At 34.1% G+C, this 23101-nt stretch overlaps 5 protein-coding genes across 5 annotated transcripts; 1 reads left to right on the forward strand and 4 right to left on the reverse strand.

Moving 5' to 3' along the window:
- Positions 1-1116: 1116 nt before the first annotated feature.
- On the reverse strand, positions 1117-2959 carry GL218_00880 (uncharacterized protein; the record flags this gene model as incomplete). The annotated part of the gene is made up of 3 exons (XM_033577327.1): positions 1117-2525; positions 2591-2758; positions 2821-2959. 3 exons carry the CDS (start codon positions 2957-2959, stop codon positions 1117-1119), a joined length of 1716 nt encoding a protein of 571 aa, XP_033442102.1.
- A 1716-nt stretch (positions 2960-4675) lies between these two features.
- GL218_00881 (Sugar transporter STL1) lies at positions 4676-6495 on the reverse strand (the record flags this gene model as incomplete). The annotated part of the gene is made up of 4 exons (XM_033577328.1): positions 4676-4937; positions 5033-5243; positions 5358-5542; positions 5618-6495. The coding sequence occupies 4 exons, from the start codon at positions 6493-6495 to the stop codon at positions 4676-4678; spliced, it is 1536 nt and encodes a 511-aa protein (XP_033442103.1).
- A 1845-nt stretch (positions 6496-8340) lies between these two features.
- On the reverse strand, positions 8341-10575 carry GL218_00882 (ATP-binding cassette sub-family D member 2; the record flags this gene model as incomplete). Its single annotated transcript, XM_033577329.1, has 3 exons — positions 8341-9747; positions 9801-10016; positions 10069-10575. 3 exons carry the CDS (start codon positions 10573-10575, stop codon positions 8341-8343), a joined length of 2130 nt encoding a protein of 709 aa, XP_033442104.1.
- Positions 10576-11220: 645 nt separating this feature from the next.
- On the forward strand, positions 11221-11556 carry GL218_00883 (Diphthamide biosynthesis protein 3; the record flags this gene model as incomplete). Its single annotated transcript, XM_033577330.1, has 2 exons — positions 11221-11421; positions 11482-11556. The coding sequence occupies 2 exons, from the start codon at positions 11221-11223 to the stop codon at positions 11554-11556; spliced, it is 276 nt and encodes a 91-aa protein (XP_033442105.1).
- A 2333-nt stretch (positions 11557-13889) lies between these two features.
- On the reverse strand, positions 13890-14567 carry GL218_00884 (uncharacterized protein; the record flags this gene model as incomplete). Its single annotated transcript, XM_033577331.1, has 1 exon — positions 13890-14567. The coding sequence occupies one exon, from the start codon at positions 14565-14567 to the stop codon at positions 13890-13892; it is 678 nt and encodes a 225-aa protein (XP_033442098.1).
- Between the last annotated feature and the right edge of the window lie 8534 nt (positions 14568-23101).

Raw genomic sequence — 23101 nt, forward strand, 5'->3', positions numbered from 1 at the left:
TTATATGGTCACAATTTCAATTACATGTTACGGCATACAATTGATTTTATTGGAAGGTTACGTGTTTTTCAAATAGACTAAAGCATATTACGTTACGGGCACGCGGGTGGATTTGTAATTATGGGGTATAAGGGGTCTGTGCATCCAAAATCATATGTAATAATACCCTATACGTACCACTCAAAACAGAGGAGCGGCTCAAAACGGGGAGCGGCGCAGAGATGGGAGCGGCGCAAAAAATATGAGGGGCGCAGGAGCCGCTCATTGGCTGGAGCCGCATGCATATGGCTCATTTTAGCCTAACGTTTAAAAAAATCGGTGCGTTTAAACCGTAAGCGGTAATATTACCACTCAAATATTTGAGTCACTTAATCTTTTAAACGTAAGAATCGGGAGCGGCTTTTTGAATTGAGTGGAATAAATACGGTTATATTTAATAAGCGGTATATATGCAGCTACTGCTACCCCCCCAAAGTCGCTAAGGATCCATGTTACCCTTCTTGCTTTGAGATGGTAGAAATAATTATAAATCCGTAGATTTGTTTCACATCCGAGGTTTTTAAAAACTAGAATGGTCATTCTAAGGAGCTACTGAGAAAACCATATAGCTTTAGTTAATCCGCCAGAATCCCAATAACTGAAACGAAGTATGCACCTAGGTAACTATTTAATTACCGATTGCATAATCAACTATCACCGAGTCACATATCTAGCTTCGCTTTCTCTACTTCGCTAAACTCATATCATACATAGGTAGAATACCAATAATAATGCCCACCGATTGGTAGAAGCATATGTATTTAGATAAAGCTGAGAGCTGGCTTGAAACCATCATATAGTATAGGTCGTATATCCGCCATATCTTATTACAGCTCCTGAGTAAGCCCCTATTTATCAACGACTAATTGAACGCTGGCTTGCTTGAACGCAATATGATTTCCAAAGCACTGATCCTACGTACGCCCCTGGTATCTCATGCAGGCCGGTCTATGTTTTATATCCCCGGACGGTTTCGTTAACTTTTGGCCCCCTCTGCCACTGCCCCCTATTCTCCTCCATTGCATTTGCCATTACTATTAGGATTATGGTCGAATTCGCAATAACGTCGAATAGTAATTAGTACGTTCGTTCCCAGGAGGTCCACCAAACCCCGACGTTAGCCGCCACGACGAGGTCCAGCATCTTGAGGCCTTCGTCAAATACGATCAGCTTCCCCATCTTAGCTCTTTTTCCTCTGTTACCTCCGTCGCCTGCTTTCTCTCTGCCTAGACTCATGTCGAGGTGCCAATCTCCGTCTTCATCGTGTTCGAGTCCGTGGAAAACTTTGTTAAATTGGCTTTGTAGCTGATCCCTAGCCCTAACGCTTCCTTCGGTAGATCGCTTCTCGGCAAACAACTCACTACTAGGTAAATTGAACCTCAATTCGCTGATTGATTGCCCTCTGGTCTTATGGCTTTTGTTCCCTGACTCGTGCCCGTCTACAAGAGGGTTGGAAACGCCGCCGCCATATGTGGGTAGGATATGATTACACCCGAGACTCCGCCCAGCGTTTCCGGTTACGAATTCGCAGCGGCCACCCCACGGGCTGTAGAATACGTAGCCACGTGGCTTGAGACCCGGTGCGGGTTGAGTAATTACAGGGGCATCGCCGTCAAAGTCTCCGCCAAACGACGCAATAGACCCATGGCTACTGTGACGACCGTGTTGAGTCTGAATGGTAGGTAAGCCTAGTCGTTCTTCTTCTGAGCGACTGCGATGATGATTGAACTTTTCACGCAAGTTAGTGGCGAAGGATTTCGAGTATGCCATCATGACTTGACGTTCAAAGGTATTCGAGGCCGTGTTAGATCCAAGGAACTCGGACCGCTGTAGCCGCGATCCTGAAGATGCGCTCTCAGGGCGTATATCAAGGCTAGATCTTATATCTGTTGGTGGGTGGGTAGGCATGCCGCGAAACTTAGCATAGCCGGATGTCTCCAAGTGTATGCTTATCGAAGGGGATGGTTGGTGATACTTGTCATCGCTGATGAGTTCTGGGTTCTCTAGTTGAAATGATGCTACCTTCCCAACGTTCCATTGTTGTCCCGAGCTCGGGTCTCTTCTTATGAGAGTTAATGAAAACGGAGTGAAATGCCTAGTTGGCGATTTAGGCGACGGTGATCGACCGTTACCATATGGAGAAGCATACTGATCAGTAAGTTGTTGTAATGTTGGCGGCTGCTCGCTAGGCCGTGTTGGTAGTGGAGGAGGTTGATCAGCATGTAAACCAGTTTGATAATCGGGAAATTGATTATAGGCCGGCACAGGCGGTAGACTTTTCTCGTAAGAGTCTAAATTACCTTGTCTTGGCCCTAGAGGTTTTCGCTGAATGGGACTCGTTGGTGTTGCGAATTGAGATGGTGGGGGCCGCTCGGATAAAGGAGCGGATGAACCAGGTTGTTGGACCGTAGTTCGGGTCGGAAGCTGCACAGAGCCGGCACCGGCCTGGTTCTCCTTTCCGGATGGAGGTAACTGTACGTTTTCATCTACTCGCGACGAGGCAAGACTCGAGGACCCCGGTACGGGTTTCCTATGGATCTGATTACCCGACCTTGAGCTCTCCCCCTCGTTCTAGGAGACGATGAAGGCTTGGGTTGGCCGGGAGGAGGTATGAGGGCCTCGTCCTCAGGGGTATTCAGGTGGACATAGTAAAATGAGCTGGCTACGTCTTCTGCTGTAACGTTCTTAACCTGTGGCTTCAAGGTTGAGAGAATGATGTCTAAGCTGGATGTTAGAACAGTACTACAAGATTGATTCGAAATTTGTGCTATCTAGGCCTACCCCTCGTGCCGGGTACTCTCGAAATATATAGAGTGATCGGATTTTGTCTTTCTTCGGTTGGCTTTTTCGGATACTGAGGTGGATTTGCAGCCAAATAATTAAGCGAAGCCAGCGAACGTGCCTCGACTTGCTCTTCCATGGTTAGTGGGATGTATGATTCGGCAAACCGCTGAATTGTTTGCGAATAAATAGACTGATATAAGAATTTCCGTCTACAGACGTAAATTGTCTTGTTACGGTGAGGGCAATTGACAGGGATGAATAATAAAAAAGTGAGATGCCTCTCCAGGAGGCAAAAAATAATGCCCTGAAATGCTGCGAGAGCTCAGCGTACTGAAGTTTATTTGATCGAGCCACCTCGTGTCGAGGAGCCTTGCGTAGAGTTTATCTGTCGACTCAAGGTTCAACCATGGGGTTGGGTTGAATTTAAATATAAATAGAAACTCGGTGAGAGGCTGAGATATTGTTATGTACTTGTATCGTAGTATTTATACTATCCGATTATCCGAAATAACAAAAATTATACTTATGAAGGTCATCGGGTGGTGGAGGCAAGCATAAACCGAAATATTGAATGCGTCAGCGTTGGGGCTGAGTTGCTTGAGTTTGGCTGAGTTTTTTTGTCAAGATCAAGTTCAAAATGTTCCGAAACGTTCTGGGCATCGAATTTCGTGATGTTTTCTGACTTTCTGGCTTTTCTTTCGCTCTTGCCCTTCTTTACTTTAGGTACGCTTAGGTACGCTGCGTGGCTGCTTAAATCAGGCACCGTCCAACCAACTAGGACCCCACCAGCAGCCCACTAACAAAAGCGCTTAGCAAACACCTCTGTTACTGCATATGAGTTGTATAGTATTAGGTATTTGATAGCCGATAGCCTATTAATGAATTGGTCTCAGCTGTCACTTTATCTTCCAATTGTCGCACATGTACAATGACGACTTAATCATTGCCACGAGCTGCCAACACATCCAATTAACATACATACGTACACATCTGTCATCATCCTCCAGCCACGTGCTTTTACATGTATAATCATGTAGAGTCCTAGAGATAAACCAAAAAATTAAATAAATAGATTGGTGTTAATATAGTGAGAAAATAGTTTGTCCAGCTGCTAAACCCCAATAAAAGGGGCCGCGGGACCCGCGGGGTTTCTTTTCATCTCAAGTCTATTAAACAACCTAATACTACCCTTTGTACGGTTTGTACAATTTAGTTACATAATGACAGCAATAAAACCAATCCCTACTACGGATGAGCCTATTATAGAGTTTCAAAGGGAAATATTAGTGGGACGGTTCCGTGGGATATTATAGGTCTTAATAATATTTGAATAGCCTTATATACGGTGAAAGTAATGAGTTCGTAAAATATAAGCTATACGATTTCCAAGCTGCTCTAACGAATAAATAAGCGAGAAATGTTAAAATAAATTTTAGTCTAAGTTACTAGTAGAAACTTCAATGTCTAATAATAACTCACGATATTGACTAAATAATCCCTAGGCTACAATATCGCGCATAAGCCGGCGTCGTGTTTGCTCAACCAGGCAGCATGTTTGACATGGCATGTGATATTTCTTTCCGTCTAGGCCTCTGTTTAAACAAGACAGATCAACAAAATACGCTCTACGACACGTCTCTATACGATCATCATATATGTTCACTGGTGCTTATCCAAAAAACGTAATGCTATTTTGCGTTTCTATCTACGCAAAAAGTCTTATTTCCAAAAAACGTATACTTCATATATTCATATCATCCAGGTTCATAAAGTCCCACTCCGGTCCAGTTTATCCAACGTGCCCTAGCCCAGGAACCACCGATAGCCAAGAGGGGGGGGAAGGGGAAGAAGACTAGCCTTCAGAGTGGTCAAGCTTGTTCTTCTCCGTAAGCGACGACGTCGGCGAACCGGCACGGCGTAGCTGCTTCTCATACCGAACGGTCGCCAACGCGGACGGCGAGTCCTTGAACATGAGGTCAATCTCCTCAAGGCTACGGCCCATGGTCTCGGGGAATAGGAAGTAGACGGAGACGGGCACGCAAGCAGCGATGACAGCAAATACAATATAGTACTGCCAGCCGATGCTGTAGATGGCGACGGGGTGACCATGGCGACTAGGAAGTTCCTATATCCGACATGTCAGTATATATCATCCGATCGACTTGGCACGCATGAAGGCCAAGAGGACAAGAACCATGGGATGACTTACCAGGCCCAATGGTTGGCTGTCGAGATCGAGCTCATGGCCATGCGCAGCCGGAGTGGGGCGACTTCGGTGCAGTACAAGAAATTGGCGCCAAGGAACCCGATGGGGACGAACGTGTTGTACAGATAAATAAAGCAGCCTGCGGCGATCTGCGAGGCTCTGTTTGACGTGGGGAACGATGTTGCAACCGCGAGTGCTATCATGCAGCACGACACTTCAACAACAACAAGTCAGTAATCGTCTCTCTTACTGAGAAACTTGGGGAACGAGACATATCATAGAAGTGATGACTCCTAAAGACAAGTTAAAAAGGGAGAAAAGAACATACTGCCAGCGCCGCTAGTGATGAAAACAGCGCGTCGCCCGAAGCGATCGATGGCTATGAAGGCCAAAAACGACGACAGGAACTTCCAAGTCAAGGCACCGGCAGAAAGGATACGGGACATCTCGCTGCTCAAGCCAAGATTCTCCTGAAAGAGGATCGGCGCGTATACGCTGATAAGATTGCTTCCACTGCGCGAATTTCTGTTAGCTTCTTTCTATCACATTCTCGACTCTCGGTCTTTAGGAGGCGAATATGCTACATACGACATCTGCTGGTAAAACTGCAAGAGGATACAAAGTCCAAATCGGTATGCTAGCTTGTCTTCGCCCATCTTGAATATTTGGCTTAGCTTAGCGCCGCCGTCGGCCGAGAGCTCGAGAGAAAGTTCAATACCCTCAATCTCGGCACTGACCTCGGGCGCATCCTGCGGAAGGCCCCGGAGGATAGCGAGGTTCTCGCGGGCCAATTCGCTCTTGTTCGTCATGAGAAGCCAGCGCGGCGACTCTGGGAACATATAAATAGAGCATATGAGGACTAGCGAAAAGACGCACGCGATGGCGATGGGTGGGCGCCAGGTGACGGGCCCAGTTTTCAATTCGAAGAAGCCCAGGTTAATCCAGGACTCGAGGACATAACCGAGGCAAATGAAGAGCCCGTCTAGCACGACGTGGCGACCACGGTTCTTCGCACCGGCAGTTTCGCTCTGCCATACGGGGACGAGGGAACTTAGCTGTCCAACTCCGAGACCTACGATAACTCTACCAACAATAAATTGCGGTAGACCAAAGGAAGACGCCTCGAGGATCTCACCGATTAAGGTGCACAGACCAGCGAAGAAGATAACATTGCGGCGGCCAAATCGATCACCCGTGTACGAGCACGAGAGCGCACCGAAGAGGGCACCAATAACGAAGACAGCTACGACGAAACCCTGCAGTGTCGACTTCTCGCTTTTCTCGGAGCCGACGGCGTGGACAGTGTCGATCTCAGGGAACGTTTTAACCCAATCGTTCTGGGTGATTAGACCGCCAATACCGGCCTGATTGTACCCAAACAAGATGAAGGACGGAGCGACGATAAGAGCCGTCTGCAATCTGCTTAGGAGGTGACCTTGAAGGCCAAAGTATTTAGAAGAGGTCATATTTCTAAGATCATATCATAGGGACGGGATAGAAGGGAGAAGGGGGGGGGGGGGAGAAGAGGGAAGCAAGAGAGGAAGAGGAGAAGAAGGTAAAGGTTTAAAAAAGGGTAGCGGTAAAGGCAAAGATAAAGGCAAAGGCAAAAAAGCTAAAGCCACTACTACTATACTATCTGTATATGTATGTATGCTGGCTCTATGTATTGCGGGAATCGGAGGGTCTAAAGAACGAACCACCAAGGAAGAAGGGCCAAAGGGGAATCCAGGAAGGGAAATTATTGATTCGGAGATACCTATTATACACCTAGCTAGCTAGCTACATAACATACTGTTCGTAATCAGAAATCCGAAATCAGCCACTCGTTTTCCCCCCTAATAACCCCAGCGTTCGGCTTCTCGTTGATTGCGGAGCCCCATGGGACCGAAAGAGCGAGGAAAGGCAAAAAAAAAAAAGAAGGGTTCCCATGTCGGAAGTAATTCTGGGGCCACTGAAGAAGAAGGGAAGGGGGTCGTGTCGTGTCGTGTCGTGGGGAGAAGAAAAAAAAAAGAAAAAGCACAGATGATCTAAACTTTTTGAGGGGATGGTGGATTCCAAGATGCGACAGCATGACATAGTGCATCTCATATTACGCATCTCGTTGGTAAAATATTATGATTGTCTCTTATCCATGAGACCCATGAGACTTTCTTCTCTCCCCATATTGTCATAGTGTAGGTATCCTTGGTTATAGTATAGTATAGGTTAGGTAGTATGTAGGTGGTATTAGTGAGGTATGTGCATGTATGTATGTACGTATGTACCTAATGTATGTACATAGTATCGATAGGTTAGATACTATGGTGCAGGAGGGACCACCCTAGCAGTTCGTATTATCGCCATTGATGGATGCGGGTACAACGGTTACGGGTTACGGCATAGAAGCCGCGACTAGAACTTTTAGTACGCGGCTTTCGCTCGGTCTGGTGGATACAAAAATCCAGGGTCGAGGCTTATTTCGGTTTTTTATACCCGGGTTTTTGGGGATTACATACGCATATGTACCTACATTGGAGTACAGTATGTATTACATATAGTACCTATTAGTAACGTATTAACTAATTAACTACATGTAAATTAATATGTTTGTCTATACATATATACATACATACATACCTACGTAAGTCTCCATGCCCGTATTCATGGTCTCCATGTTCAATTTTAGATAGATTGATTGCATCAATGTACATGCATTTCTCAGCCATCTTAATTATTTTTTTCCCTATCAAATGTCAAATGTCTTGCCCGCAGATAATGCACCTGACTACGTACATGCATAATACGACCCAGAGTTAAAATGAAGTAAGTACCTTAGGTATGTAAGTAAACATAAATAAAACTAACTAACCTAGACTAAACCCCATTCAATTTTGTTTACTAATGTCGCCTTGTTTATTGTATGAGTGTCTCCCGACTAGCCTCATCATGAGATCCATGTCCATTATAGCTGATGAGGCTCGAGGGGTAAAGTGGGTAGATTACATAGAGTTTTTTCAACGTCCCACATAGATCATCTCACCATCTCTTAACTTGCTGACGAGGCGGGGACTCAACAGTCAGAGATCACGTAGAGGCCAATTGATAAATCCCGCACAGACGAAAATTCTGTAGTAGCGTTTGACAAAGATGCGGTGTCCCCAAGCTAATTGCCAACATACCATGTTGATGCATCACTGGACCTAGATAGTCCCTGTTCTTCGTACACGAGGCTAACAATCCCATCTTCTATCCCCCATTCCCCATCCCCCATCCCTCATCCCTCTTATATATGTACATCATATTCCCTCCCCCTCAATTCCATTTCCCCGCCGTTATTCGGCGGTCAATTCGCCAATCCTCCTCTCAATTTCCGGCACTTGTCTGAGTAATACTTCCAGGTCCTCTTTTTCATCCTCGAGCTTCAATCTCCTCTCGGCGTCGAGTTTCGTGAACACATAGTGACCTTGTCCGTCGAACTGCAAGATCCTGCTGTGATACTTCCACAGGCTTCGCCGGTGGCTAACCGTCATTAATGTAATTCCTAAAGCCTTCGCATTATCGTACATGACTTTCTCGGTCTCGAGCGTCACACTGCTCGTGCATTCGTCTAGGATCGCGTACCGCGGTTTGTGATAGAAGAGACGGGCCATGGCCACACGCTGCTGCAGACCACCTGAGAGTACGTCGCGCCACTCTGCTTCTGCATCCCAGCCCTCGGGGTAAAGATCTACAAGATGCTCGAGGGAGAGAATCTTGAGAATATCTAGTAATTGGGCGTCAGTGACCCCGCGCGCACGAACACTTCGTAGACTATCCGGGTATGTGATTTGTTGGCGGAGGCTTCCCCGCGATAGGTATGGCCGTTGTGGAATGTAAAAAATATCCGTGAAAGGCGGCTTGTAGACAGTGCCACCATACACAGGCCAGAGGCCTCCTAGAATTCGGAACAGACTTGATTTCCCGCAACCGTTTGGACCAACGACAAGAAGATGATCACCTTGCTTAAGCGAAAATGATAACGCCCTTACGAGAACGTCTCCATTAGGGGAGATAATCGGCACGTCGATGAATTCGATATTCTTGCTCTCGACTACTTTTCCCCTACCCTTCAACACTGCTGCGTTATCCTCAGTACCCGAGCTAGATACTAGCTTCTTCTCGAAGTGACCGGCTTGGATATCATCCATAACGTCCAATAACGATGCAACACGTGACGTGTAACCAGCTAACTCCATGATTTCGCGGTAGGAGAACATTATCCGTCCAAAAGCATCCGATGCGCTGAGCAACATCCGCCTGTTGGTTACGAATGACTCTGTTCGGTCGCCCATGCTAGAAGTGCCGGCTAGCTGTCCGGGTAGTTTGAAGAAAACGGGTACGCTGCAGAGTAGGAGACCTAGAGCACCCCAAAAATATTTGATGACAAAATCCTCCATTACGCCGTGGTAAAATCGCCGGCGTAATATGTAGTTGACGTGTTTAATAAGCGTAAAATATCCCTTGTCGAGAGTATCCTTTTCTGCTTCGTGGCCGTGGTAGAGTGCCACCTCTTCACCGTGATCGATGAGTCTCGAATGTTGGAACCGGAATTCGCCTTCAAGCCGTGCTTCGTCCGCAACGTATTTCCCAAAGGGAGGTGTTAAAGCGCGCATGACACCAGCTGAGAGCTGGACCAATAAGGACATAAACATAACACCTTCGCCGCCAACACTCTTTGATAACGACCAAGTGTAAATAGTCTGGCCCGTGTTAGCTTTCTATTACAAATGTCACAATACACATAGGTTCTCACCATATCCAAGATTGGTTTTGCCAGGTTACTATACAGTTCAGCCAGACTGTTAGAAAATTTGGCAACATCAACCGCTATAAGCTGATCTGGGTTTTTTATCCGATCATCTAGTGCGGAGATCCCGTAGAACGTGAGCTGGGAAAGGTATTTGTCGTGGATATACTGGGTTAATCGTGTTCGATATCTAAGAGATAACTCGGCTTGGTGGTACGACAGCTACGATACTGTTAATTATCCCGTCAAATAGATTTGGGTTCAAGTTTCCTACCATGGAATTTGTGAATGTCGCAGGAACAGCAATCAACATCCACCACACAATTCTCGTGAGAAACTCCTTACCGCTTCCTTTTACAAGTGCCTTTACGATCGCGCCATCCATCTCGGCAACTTTTAAACTGATAAGCGTCCGTACTACTAAGAAGAAACTGTGGCTAATGAGAAGCCGAGTCTCCTTGCTTCGTGCGCCAGGAACGACTATTTTCAGTAATTTTAATAGGGACTTAAAGAACTCGCGGTTCAGCTCGACCTTTTTCTTCTTCGTCGTATCGACACCGTCGCTCGAGGTCGTACCCGATCGTCGCTTAGCCGCTTCGCGTGCGGACGCAGCTTTCTGCTCGGAAATGGCATGTCGGACGCGGTTGACGAGTGCGACGAGGAGAGTAAGGTAGACGGCGCGTGAAATTCGGGTTCGATTATCGACGTATAACGTCGTCAAATGCGCAACAGCACTCTTAATCGACCGATCAGGAAGAACAAGTTTAGATTGCACCGCCATGGTGACCGATATGGGAGACGAGATGATTAGTCTCTACGAGGCGAGTTGATGCGGATTTCGCTTAAATTCCAAAGCTTGTTTACCCCGAAGTAAAATAGAATATAGAATTCATCCCATAAAATCAAGATATATAGGTTAGTAGGTTAAAATTACACAACATGAAATATCGTTATTACATGGCTGCGAGTGATTGTGATGCGCATAGCTGACAGCTTGACCGAATCTCGTGTTATGAAGCTATGTATTGTACTTGGAAGAAAAGCAACCTAAACATCCCTCGGCGTATGCGACCAATACCGTCGGGTTTGTCGGTTGAATTGTCTAATTGGTGACGTCCTTGCTTTTAAGCATGTGATTAACCCCAGCCTTTCCCTGAAGGTTTCCCCCAGTAGCCCCCAGCTGCAGTGGCTTTGTTAACCAGTCGTTAGAGTGTGGGGGCGAGACTCGGCTTGTTGCATAAACTCAAGGCCGTGCTTATCCGATCCATATCTGAGCGCGGGGCTCTGATTCGTTCAAGACTTTAACAAATTTCTATACATTGAGAATAGTGGCTGCTTGACTAAAAGAGTCATTTATTTCGTTCTTCTCTTTCAATTTATAAAAATCTAGCATTATCTGCAGACCAAATCAATAGGCACTTTTACGATGGGCGACGACGAAGAAATCGCGGTTTACGATGAGGTCGAGATAGAAGACATGATTTTTGACGGCACGCTACAGATTTATCATTATCCTTGCCCATGTGGCGATCGATTCGAGATATCGCTCATGGACCTTCAAGACGAAGCGACGGATATTGCTGTTTGTCCAAGCTGTAGTTTAATGATACGGGTTATCTATGATCTAGTTCGTCTCAGATTTCTTTCTTGCCGTCAGGGCGAATCCACATATTAACAAGACACTCAGGACAACTTGCCAAAGCCTGATTCTGACCCTCCGGCTCCTGAATCTTCTGAACATCAAGTACCTATCGCCGCCTAATCGTTTGCAATTCGAAAGGAGATTGCACGATATGATACACAACGGCAGAAAGTATACACGAAAGTAGCCAAGTGCCGAGCCGTGAATGAGTAACCGGAGCACAATGATACCTCACCTTTGTGGAGCTGGACCGCTTCGTGCCCGGTATGGGTAGACAGTAAAGACGAAATATTGTCACATTTTGCAAGCTTACCTATCTATCAACGGAGATGCGACATATTGGCTCTATTCAGGTTACCTTATACTCCCTAGGGAGCGGTGGTGATATTGCGTCTGCAAGATTGGTGATCTACTGGAACCTAAACTGCAGAAGGATGCAGTTTAAATCGGGTCACCGCATATTCAGTATGCAAGAAGTGAGATCTCAGATGATCGTTCTGCTAGGTCAGATTTGATTCAATGTAGAAGTATTATTGATGTTTAAGAAGATGCAAACGTGGGGTATATCCAAATGCGAACACCGTTAATGCCAAAAACGCTTATTAGCGTCTTGGAAGCAAACCCAGACCATTCCCCAAAAAAAATCCATGATCATGTCCCTAAACGCCATTGAAATGCTAACCGACCCAGCAACTCATTCCAATTCATAGTAGATACAGCCCAGCAGCTGAGAAGACGATGAGACCCATGACAGAAGCTTTCTCCAACGCAGGCTTCTCTGCAGCTACAGTCGTCAGGGGCTTCGGTGGCTCTGCGAGCGAATCGGTGGAGTTAACAAGAACAGGCATGGAGGCTATCAAGACTCTAGGATTAGCCACATTCTTCATGGCGAGCGGGATCGAAAGCTAACATGCTACCTACCCATTGAACCTGGCGCATCCTCGATTCTCATGCTTGTTGAATGCGCAGTAACTCTTTGTTGAGCAGCAGCAAAAACGACAGGAAGCGCCACAGAGGCAAGCATGCTGGATAATCGCATCTTAGCTGAGGATGTTGTTTTCTGTATATGATTTTATTATCATTCGAGCTCAATGCGGTTTTATCGTTTCGTGCGATATGCGCCGATAAGGTGGTAGTACAGCCAGTGGAAGCAATGCAGTGTTGAGCTGCCTGGCAGCAGCGCATAGACAGAAGGAAATACTACGGCAGCTACAGTAGTAATAAAAGATCCAACTCATGCGGACGAGATATTTGTGGTTATTCTCGTAAAGTGTAAAGTGGAAGACGAGCGGGGGGGGGTTTAGGATAAGGGAAGCTGTCAAAAGAAAAAGCCGGGCACATGGTGGTATGTTACTGGGTGTGTGGACGTATGGACATGTGGATGTATGGATGTATGGATGTGTGGATGTGTGGACCCATTAAGAAAAGTTCAAGGCAGGGATATGCGGATTACGATGCGAAACAAGATTTCCTGCAGATAAGCTACATGTAGTGTATCTATGCGTGATAAGTGACGAAAGAGGTTGGTTATTAAACTGACCTCTGAAACGTAACGTGCTCTCAATTCAAACGGAATCTGCCGTTTTCGGTGTTTTTAGAAACACGAGGCTTGAGTTACGTGGACGGATTAATTGATTTATCATATCTTATGTTTGAACTTGTTTGAACCTATTTGATTCTATCTATAGGTAGGTAGTTAAAGTAAAAGATCTATGTGAAGCATAGGTATCTATCAATGTACTACTTCAATGTGCATGCCGTATTCCGTAGCTGTGGCAATTCTTCTCGGCCAAATCCACTTAGCCTTGCATGTAGATCATCGACGAACGACCATTTAGTCAGGAGTCAGCGGTGCATTAGAGAATTAGCTGCATTGATATATCTGAGTAGGGCAATTAAGCCGGGTGGGATTATGACAGCGGGTTGGCGCGGGTGAGCTGTTGGTTGGACTATCTAACGAAAAAAAACATACGTCATTATACGGCAACAAGGGTGGGTTACATTAAAGACGTTGATTTCTTTCAAACTTGCAGAGGAATGCAAAAATAGAAGTGTCGCAACTTCCAACCAATAACTAACCTAGTTTCTTTTATCGCGACATGCATGCTATGCTATTCGTTCATTCCTTTATTCCGTTTTCATAATGATGTCAACTTGAATTGAAGAGGAGTAAAGCACGACAGCTCTTATACGCTATCTCAAACACCTCATATACACCAGGTACACAATAAATAAAGACGCATCGAGATAACAATAAAATCAGATTTATTATAAACAGTATAGGTAGTGTAAGATACCTAATATCTTCAATGACTTATGAAATCAAATGTATTTCATATGCCTTTCACAGCTTGATGCACTCACTTATGCTACTAGATACTTTCCTCCTACTACTAAGAAGTCATATAGAAGACTTGGTAATGATACCCTTTGTTAAAGGCAGGTATCTCTTACTAAAAAAGCTTAGCATTCCGGTAACGTGACAACCATGGAGCATAAACCTTGCCATCCCACGCTACTTCTAATTTTGACTCCCCAGCTCGTCTCCAGCTCTCCAGAACCGCCTCAGCTATGTTAGGAGGCCACTGCCCAAATAGATCCCAATCATTAACAGTGTTCACAAACGCACTCATGACGGCCGCCCCTATTCTCTCATAGCCTAGGATGCGGGTGCTTCTGATGATGCGGGCTATACGATGATGGTGATGGGAATACGCCACTGCCCAGAGTTGGAACTTTTCCATTCCGCCACCAAGATGGGTTATAATAGGGTCCTCGACAGCGCCGCGTTTAAAATACTGGATCTTGAAACCGTATATGTTGAGCAAACGAATGAGAGCAAGCTTCAGATTTTGTCCTATGGCTTCCTCCTGGCGCATGTACATAAATGCCGACTCGTCCAAGATAGGCGCGGCCTCTGCAGGCGAAGTCTCGGCACCGATCCGCTCCGGCAGCGGGAAAAGCCAACCTATGAAATCGGTCTCGCCGATGTAGTCTTCGGCTGGTAGGCCGAGCAGGCGGTCAAATAGTCGGCCTTTCCAGTCGAAACCGACGAGCATCGGATGATAGAACTCCGATAACCGACGAAGGAAGTCATCACTCGGCTTAGGTACGTTCGATACCCTATCCATAACTGATATTCCTTTAAATGAATGGTTGATTGGTTGCTGTATAAAAGTAACCGCAGCCCTGTCGAACTCGTTGAGACCTGACATCATGTATGTTGTATGGCTTTTATGGTAACTAGATTTTCTTTTCCAGACTTATAAAAAGCTTTTTATGTCAATAACTAAGCTGTCTAGAATGTTATAGGTTGTGGTAGATACGTTGAGGTGAAATATGCTACGGTGGTTGAATATTATATCCTATTCATTCACCACACTATAATGACATTGTTTGGGCGTGTTTTTGAATTGCCATTCTAGGCACCTACAACTTGTTTGTCTCATAGGTAGCAATGCACTTGAATGGAATGACTGTAATTAAAGAATCTATATATTTCTTTTGTAAGTGACAGAAACCAGATTGTTCTATACATTGTTTGCCTGTGCAATTCCTTCGATAGAATCAATTTACTACAAAGACTACGAGGAACGATAAAGCACTCATTTTTACAATCATAGGCTAATTATCTTATCGCCTTTTAAGATCTAGTCTCAAGCATATCAATAGTTACAATACCTCAGTAATTACCTACCATGTTGCTGCCATAGTTAGTATTACGATTGTAATCTTATAACAGGTAGTTATTAAGTCGACGATAGTTAAAGTAAGGCTTTCTATATGTACACACCGCGAAGATGGGAGATTTTTAGTGTTAGTTTGTTGTTCTAGTTTTCAAATGTAGGCATTGTAAGCATTTTGCTTCGACAGTTTCAGTCTCTGTTGCCTAAGACTACTTTAGGCAAGCATGTCTTTGTAGACTAGGCAATAATCAGGTTAGCTTTAACATATATCCTTAGGAATAATATATATCTCCTTTTACTATGATGATGTGCCATAACCTAGGTCCTTAAGCATTAGTTATTTCATTAATATTTAGTATGTGTCACACGGACAACATAGCTAAAAACTATTGGTTAAAATACGAGGCAATTAAAAACCAGTTAAATAATTAAAATAACTATTTTTATAATTATTAGATAAAACGTATTATAAAATAATATAAGTAAATTATATTATAAAATTAATATATTAATACGAAAAAATTAAATATAAAAATATATTTTTTAAAATTATTTATAAATAAGTTAAATTTTTTTAAATTAAATTAAAGATTTTTATAAATTTTAAAACTTTAAAAAATTATTAATATATTAAATTTATTTTAAATTTTATTAAAACTTTATTATAAATAATTTTTTATTATTTTAAAAAAAGTTAATTTTTTTAAAAATGCATATATATTTTAAATTATTAATTATTTTATATTATTTTAAAATTTTAATTTAAAGATTATATAAATCTATAATTTTTTATTAATTTTGTTATTTTTAATTTTAATCTTTTTAATTTTTTAGTTTTTTTTTTACTTTTTTAATTTTTAATTAAAAAAATTTAAAAGTTAAATTATTTTTAAATAATTAAACTTATATTTTTAAAAGTTACTTCTTTTTTTATATAACATAAAATAAATGTTATTAAAAGCTATAAAATTATACTATTTATTTTTAAAAAAATTAACTTTAAAAAAAAATTAAATATAATTTTTATTTATTTTTTAAAAAAATAAAAAAATTATTTTTTTATTTAACTTAACATTTTAAAATTATTACCATTTTAATTAATTAATATAAAATTTATATATTTAAATAAAAATAATATTTTTATTTTTTATAAATTTTAAGATTATAATATAATTATATATAAAATATTTAAAATTAAAAATATTAATTTTATTATATAAAACCTTTTTAAATAATTAATTTAATTATATTTATAAATAAAAGAATTTTATAAATTTTTATAAAATTTTATTGGTTTAATAAATAAAATTTATAAAAATAATATAAATTAATTTAAATATTTATATTAAAAGATATAAATTTTATATAATTTTATAATATAAATATAATAGGTTAATATTATAATTTTAATTAATTAAATTATTTAATTTAAATAATAAATAAAATAATTTAATTTTTTTTTAAAAAGTTTAAAAAATTATAACTTATTTTATTTAAACAAATAAAATTTAATAATTAATAATTATTAAATTAAAAAAAATTATTAAAAAATAATATAATATTTTTTTAATTTTTTAAATTTAATAAAAATTTTAAAAAAATTTATTAAAATAAATAATTATTTAAGTTATATATAAAAAAAAAATAAATTAAAAACTTTTTTATTTAAAATTATATTAATTTAATATATATAAATAAAATTTTTAAAAAATAAATAAAAAAAATTTAAGTTTATATAAAAATTATTTTAATTAAATTTACTAAAAAAATAAAAATAACCAAAATATTTTAATTAATTTAATTATATAAAATATAAATAAAAAAATTATATTTAAACTTTTTATTAATTATTTTTTTTAAAATTATTAATTAATAATATTTAAAAAATTTTTAATTAAATATTTTAATTTAAAAAGAAAAATTTAAAACTTATTATTTATATAAATATTATAAAATACATAGGTTTAATAAAGATTATTGTTATTGGTACACCTTTGTTTTGTTATCGGGGGCTTATTGGTACACCTTGTACAACAGGTACATCCTTACCAATTTTTTTAATTTAATCAAATATATTACATTATAATATATCAACTTTCATAACTTATTTAATCTTGTATTTCAACATATAAGATTTATATTACTATTTTTGCCTTAATTAAATCTTTTTAATAATATAAATATCGACTAGATGTATGCATTATTTTAAAAATTATTTAAATATATATTATTTAATTTAATACAAATACAACCGCGCGAAAAGATATCACATGGTCCCCCAAAAACCACCACCAAACATACTCAAATAACTTTATATTGAAAACCTGTAACAGGTTAATACCTATATTAATAAAAAACTTTAATTAAGGCAAAAATAGCAATATAAATCTTATATATTAAATTGCAAAATTGAATAAATTATAAGGGTTAATATATTTAATAAAACTCTAAAATGAGGCTCCGTAAAAAGCTTTTTTGCGGTCGTATTTACATTTAATTAAATATATATATATTTAAATAACTTTTTAAATAACACATGCATTTAATTAAAACTTATATCATTAAAAAGCTTTAATTAAACCGAACATAATAATATAAATCTTATATATTAAATTATAAAATTAAATAAATTATAAAAATTAATATAATAAAAATTAAATTAAAAATAAGTAAGATGTATTTAAATATATTAAATGTACCAATAAACTCCAATAGTAAAATGAAAATATACCAATAACAATAATTTAAAATTAATATAATAATAAAAGATTTTAATTTAAATTTTTAAATATTTTTTATATCATATTTTATAAAATATTAAAATTAAATTAAATTAATTATTATTAAAAAAATAACTAATAAATTTATAAATTTTTAAAAAAAAATAAAATAAAAATTTTAATTAAAAAAATTTTATTATTAAAATAATAATATTATATAATAATAAAAAATATTTAATTAAAATATTATTTAATATAAAAATATTAATTACAATTTTATTTATAATAAAAGTTAAAATTTAAAAACTTTTTATTATTAAAAAAATAATATTAAAAAAATAATAATATTTAATATAATTATTATTTAAAAAAAATTATTATTATATTAAATTATTATATTTATTTAAATTTTAAATTTAATATTATAAATAATAATTACAATTTTATTTTTTTATAATAATAATTTAAAGCAACATTAGTCGGGCAGTAGGGGTTGTATTATATGGGCAGTATGCCAGGCTGGTATATATCGTTAAATACCTACCCCACCATACAAAGTCACTACTGTAAACTTGTACTATTAAAATAGTCTCAACTACCTATACTTTTAAAGATATAAGCCTTCCTATTGGCTTAAAATCCCACACCGCTCGGCAATATCTTTATCCTTATCTTAATACCACACTTTATCCAATATCTTATTCAATTTAATCAATTTAATTCAATTAATTTAACAATAATGCAAGGCCTTATAATAATTCTATTCGGTCGCATGTATTTGCTAAGTATTATTATCCGGTCGCATGTGTTTGTTTCGATGGAAAAAGGCTGAAAACGAGGTTTTAAAATGATAAATGATTTTGATATGATATGAGGCTGGCTGGGAGAGGCTGGCTGGGAAAGGCTGGTTTAGAGAGGTTGATAAGGCTGGCCAATTAAAAACGTGCAGTTTTAGGTAGATAGATTAGGTGGAGGTTTTATTAAATTTGGCAGGATTGTTATGAAAGATACATGTGCGATAAGGTAAGTTTGTATGGGGATATATGTAGTACTTGTGCAATACTTGCTAACCCCGTTATTATACAATTATATCTAATATATTGCCCATTTAATACGCCTTTTACTGCCCGATTAATGTTACTTATAATTTAAATTTTATTAATTTATTAATATTTTTATAAATTTAAATAATATATATTTTTTTTTAAAATATTATTAATAATATTATATATAAAACATTATATAATATATATTAAAAATTATTAATAAAATTAAAAATTTATTAAATAAAATTTTTATAAAATTTAAAAAATTTATTTTTATTATAATAAAAAAAATAAAATAATAATTTTTTAATTATTAACTTTAAAATTATAATATTATTATTATAAAAATAACCGTATAAAGCTTAAAAGTATATATTAAATTATAATTTGTGACCTTTTACCCATTTTAGTTTAATGCGCGATCTTTTTTTTCATTTTAATATAGTATTTTATTTGGTCAACCGTAACACTTGCAAGTTTACGTAAACGTTTTTACGTGCTCGCAAACTCGCACGGTAAAATCCGTTGGAAACTTTTATTAATTTTTTATCATTTATTAAACATTTATTTATCAATTATTTATCAATTATTTATCAATTATTTATTAATTATTTATTAATTATTTATTAATTTTTTATAATAATTTTTAAAAGTTTAAACGTAAAAAATGTTTTTAATAAATAATAAATTTAATAAAAAAAAAGATTTTTTTTTAAAAACTTTTATATATTATAAATAAAATAAAATTTAAGATTTTAAAATTATACTTAAATAATATAATTAAAATAAAAAAAATATATAAATTAATTTTTTTTTATATATTTTTAATATTTTTTATATTAAAACCAAATTTTAAAGATTTTTTATAACCGGTAATAAATTATTATAAATTAAATATTATTATTATATTAATTAAATATTTTATTCCTTTTATTTTAAAAATATAAAACCGGTTTTAAACTATTAAATAATTTATTAAAATAATTTTTAAAATAAGATTTAATTTAATTTACATTAAAAAAAAATAAATAAAAAACGGCGTTTAAATATAAATATAAATTTTTTTAATATTTTATTATATTATTTAAATTATATAACATTTTTATTATATTTTAAATTATAATAAATAATATTTTTAAAAATATAATTAATAATAATTTTTTAATATATATTAATAATTTATTTATTTATATTAATATTAAAGAAAAGTATAATAAAATTGTTAAAAAAATATTTAAAAGATTTATAATTTATAATTTAATAATAATAATATAAAAGTATAAATAAATAATTAAAAAAATAAAATTTTTAAATTATATTATAATAATTTATAAATTTTTTAAATTTTTATAAAAAATTTATTTATAAATATTTAAAAATAACCGGTTTAATTATAAAAGTTAATAAAAAAAATAAAAAAAATAAAAAATAAATAAAAAAAATAAAAAATAAATAAAAAAAATAAAAATAACTTTTAAAAAATTAAAAAAAATATATTATTATTTTTATTTTAATTTATTTTAATTTAAAAAAAAAAGTTTTTATTAAAGTTATTTTATAAATAAAAAATAATAAAAAATTATATTTTATAATTTTTTATTTATAAAAATTAATATTAATAAAAATAAATTATAAAATATATAATAAAAAATTATTAATAATAATTAATTATTTTTAAAAATAAAAATATTATTTAAAAAAAAATTTAATATTATATTAAAATATATTTTAATTATTAAAATTTTATTTATTTTATTATTATAAAATATTAAATAAAAAGTAAATTTAATAAATATAAATATTATTATTATATTAATTTATTATTAATTATTATTTAAAATAATAAAATAAAAAAGTTAATATTTTATTTAAATTAATTTAATATTAATTTAAAAATTATTTTAATAACTTTAAATTAAAAATTTAAAATGGTTTAAAAGGAAATATTTTTTTAACCATATTTTTTCCTAATTAATTACACTTTGGTATATTTTTTTAAACCATTTTTAAATTTTTAATTTAAAGTGATTTTAAATATTTTTCATTTAAACGGTTATGTAATAATTAATTTAATTAAAAACATAATAAATAAAGTTTTTATATAAAATAAATATTAATTTAAATTATTGTTATTAATATACCTTTGTTTTGTTATTAAAGTTTATTAATATATTTAATATATTTAAATATATCCCACTTATTTTTAAATCCTAATATATTATAATATATTAACCTTTATAATATATTTAATTTAACATTTTAATATATTATGTTTATATTATTATTTTTGCTTTAATTAAAGTTTTTTAATAATATATATTTTAATTTAATATATACGTTATTTTAAAAGTTATTCGAATATATATATATTTTTGATTAAATGTAAATGTAACCGTAAAAAAGTTTTTTACAAAACTTTATTTTTAAGTTTTATTTTAAAACTTTATTTAATATGTTAATTTTTATAACTTATTTAATCTTATAATTTAATATATAAGATTTATATTATTATTTTTGTTTTAATTAAAAGTTTTTATTAATATAAATATTAACTTAATGTAAGTTTTCGATATAAAATTATTTAAATATTTATGGTAATGGTTATAATAACTTTTAAAAAAACTATATAATATTTTTTTACGCGGTTGTATTTATATTAAATATATATTTAAATAATTTTTAAAAAAACATATATATTTAATTAAAATTTATATTATTAAAAAATTTTAATCGAGGTAAAAATAATAATATAAATCTTATATATTAAGTTGTGGGATTAAATAAATTATAAAAGTTAAAAAGTTAAAAAAAAGGTTAAAATATAATATAATTAATTTAATTAAAAAAATTGGTAAAGATATATTTATTATATAAAATATACTAATAAACTTTTAATAACAAAATAAAAATGTATTAATAACAATAGTTTTAATTTAATTATTTAAATAAATTATTATATATAAAACGTACACGTTTTAAATTAAAATTAACTATAATATTAATCGTAATACCGGTTATAACATTAATTGTAAATAATAATTATAATAAATATTATAATAAACGTTAAAACTTATAATATTACAACGTAATATTATATAAACATATAAAAAAAATTAAAAAGTTTAAACAATTAAATAAATAACTTTAAATTAAAAAATAAAAAGTATTTTAAACGTAATTATAAATGGTTGTAAATGTAAACGCGTGGGTATAAACGCGTAAATATAACATTTTAAAGTTATTATATATTTTTAAACGTTAAAACTTATAATATTATAACGTAATATCGTATAAACATGTAAAAAAACGAAAAAATAATAAAAACAAAAAATTAACTTTAAATGATTAAAATAAAAAGTATTTTAAACGTTATTATTATTTATTATATTATTGTTTTATTAAAAATTTAAATTTATATTAATTTGTTTTACATTATATAAAATTAATTAAAATTAAAATTTAAAAAACGCTTTTTTTACGACTTATAAATATAAATATATGGATTAAAAGTTTTATGGCGTTTATGGCGCCAACAAAAAAAAAGCAAAAAACGAAGCCCGTTTTTTAAATTTTAATTTTAACACATTAAAATAACTTAAAAAAAAGAAAATTAAAAATTAATTAATTATAACGATTTTATAAAAAAAGTATTTTTTATATTTTTTAAAATTTAAAATAATATATTTAACTGTAATAATTTTTATTTTTAAATAATTAAATAATTTTTTAATTTTATAATAATTATTTAAATTTATAAAAAAAATTAAAATAAAAATAAAAAATAATCTTTTATATATAAATAAAAAAGAAAATTTCGAAAAAAATTTTTGTTGGATGGACAAAGATGTTGCATGCAATATAAAAGGGTATTATATATATGATAGGTAAAAATTGTTATTAATGATGTTTAATACGTATTTTAATCTTGGATTAAAATACATGGGAATATATATAAAATAAATAGGTTTATTTTACCCAAATCACATAATTAACATTCTTATATTAGTAATTTTTTCTTTTTTTATATAGTTATATGATATTATAAGTTTATTATACACGTTAATTAAAGTTACAATCTTAAAACGTTTTAAATGTAATAAAATTGGTTTTTTTTATAATTTTTTTTTTTTTCTTTATTTATATTAAATTAAATTAATAATCTTTTATAAAATAATATATTTACGCCTTTAAAATGTTTAAAATTTAATATTAA

This window comes from Daldinia childiae (assembly GCF_008694065.1).
Source record: "Daldinia childiae strain JS-1345 chromosome Unknown Scaffold1, whole genome shotgun sequence".
NCBI lineage: Eukaryota > Fungi > Ascomycota > Sordariomycetes > Xylariales > Hypoxylaceae > Daldinia > Daldinia childiae.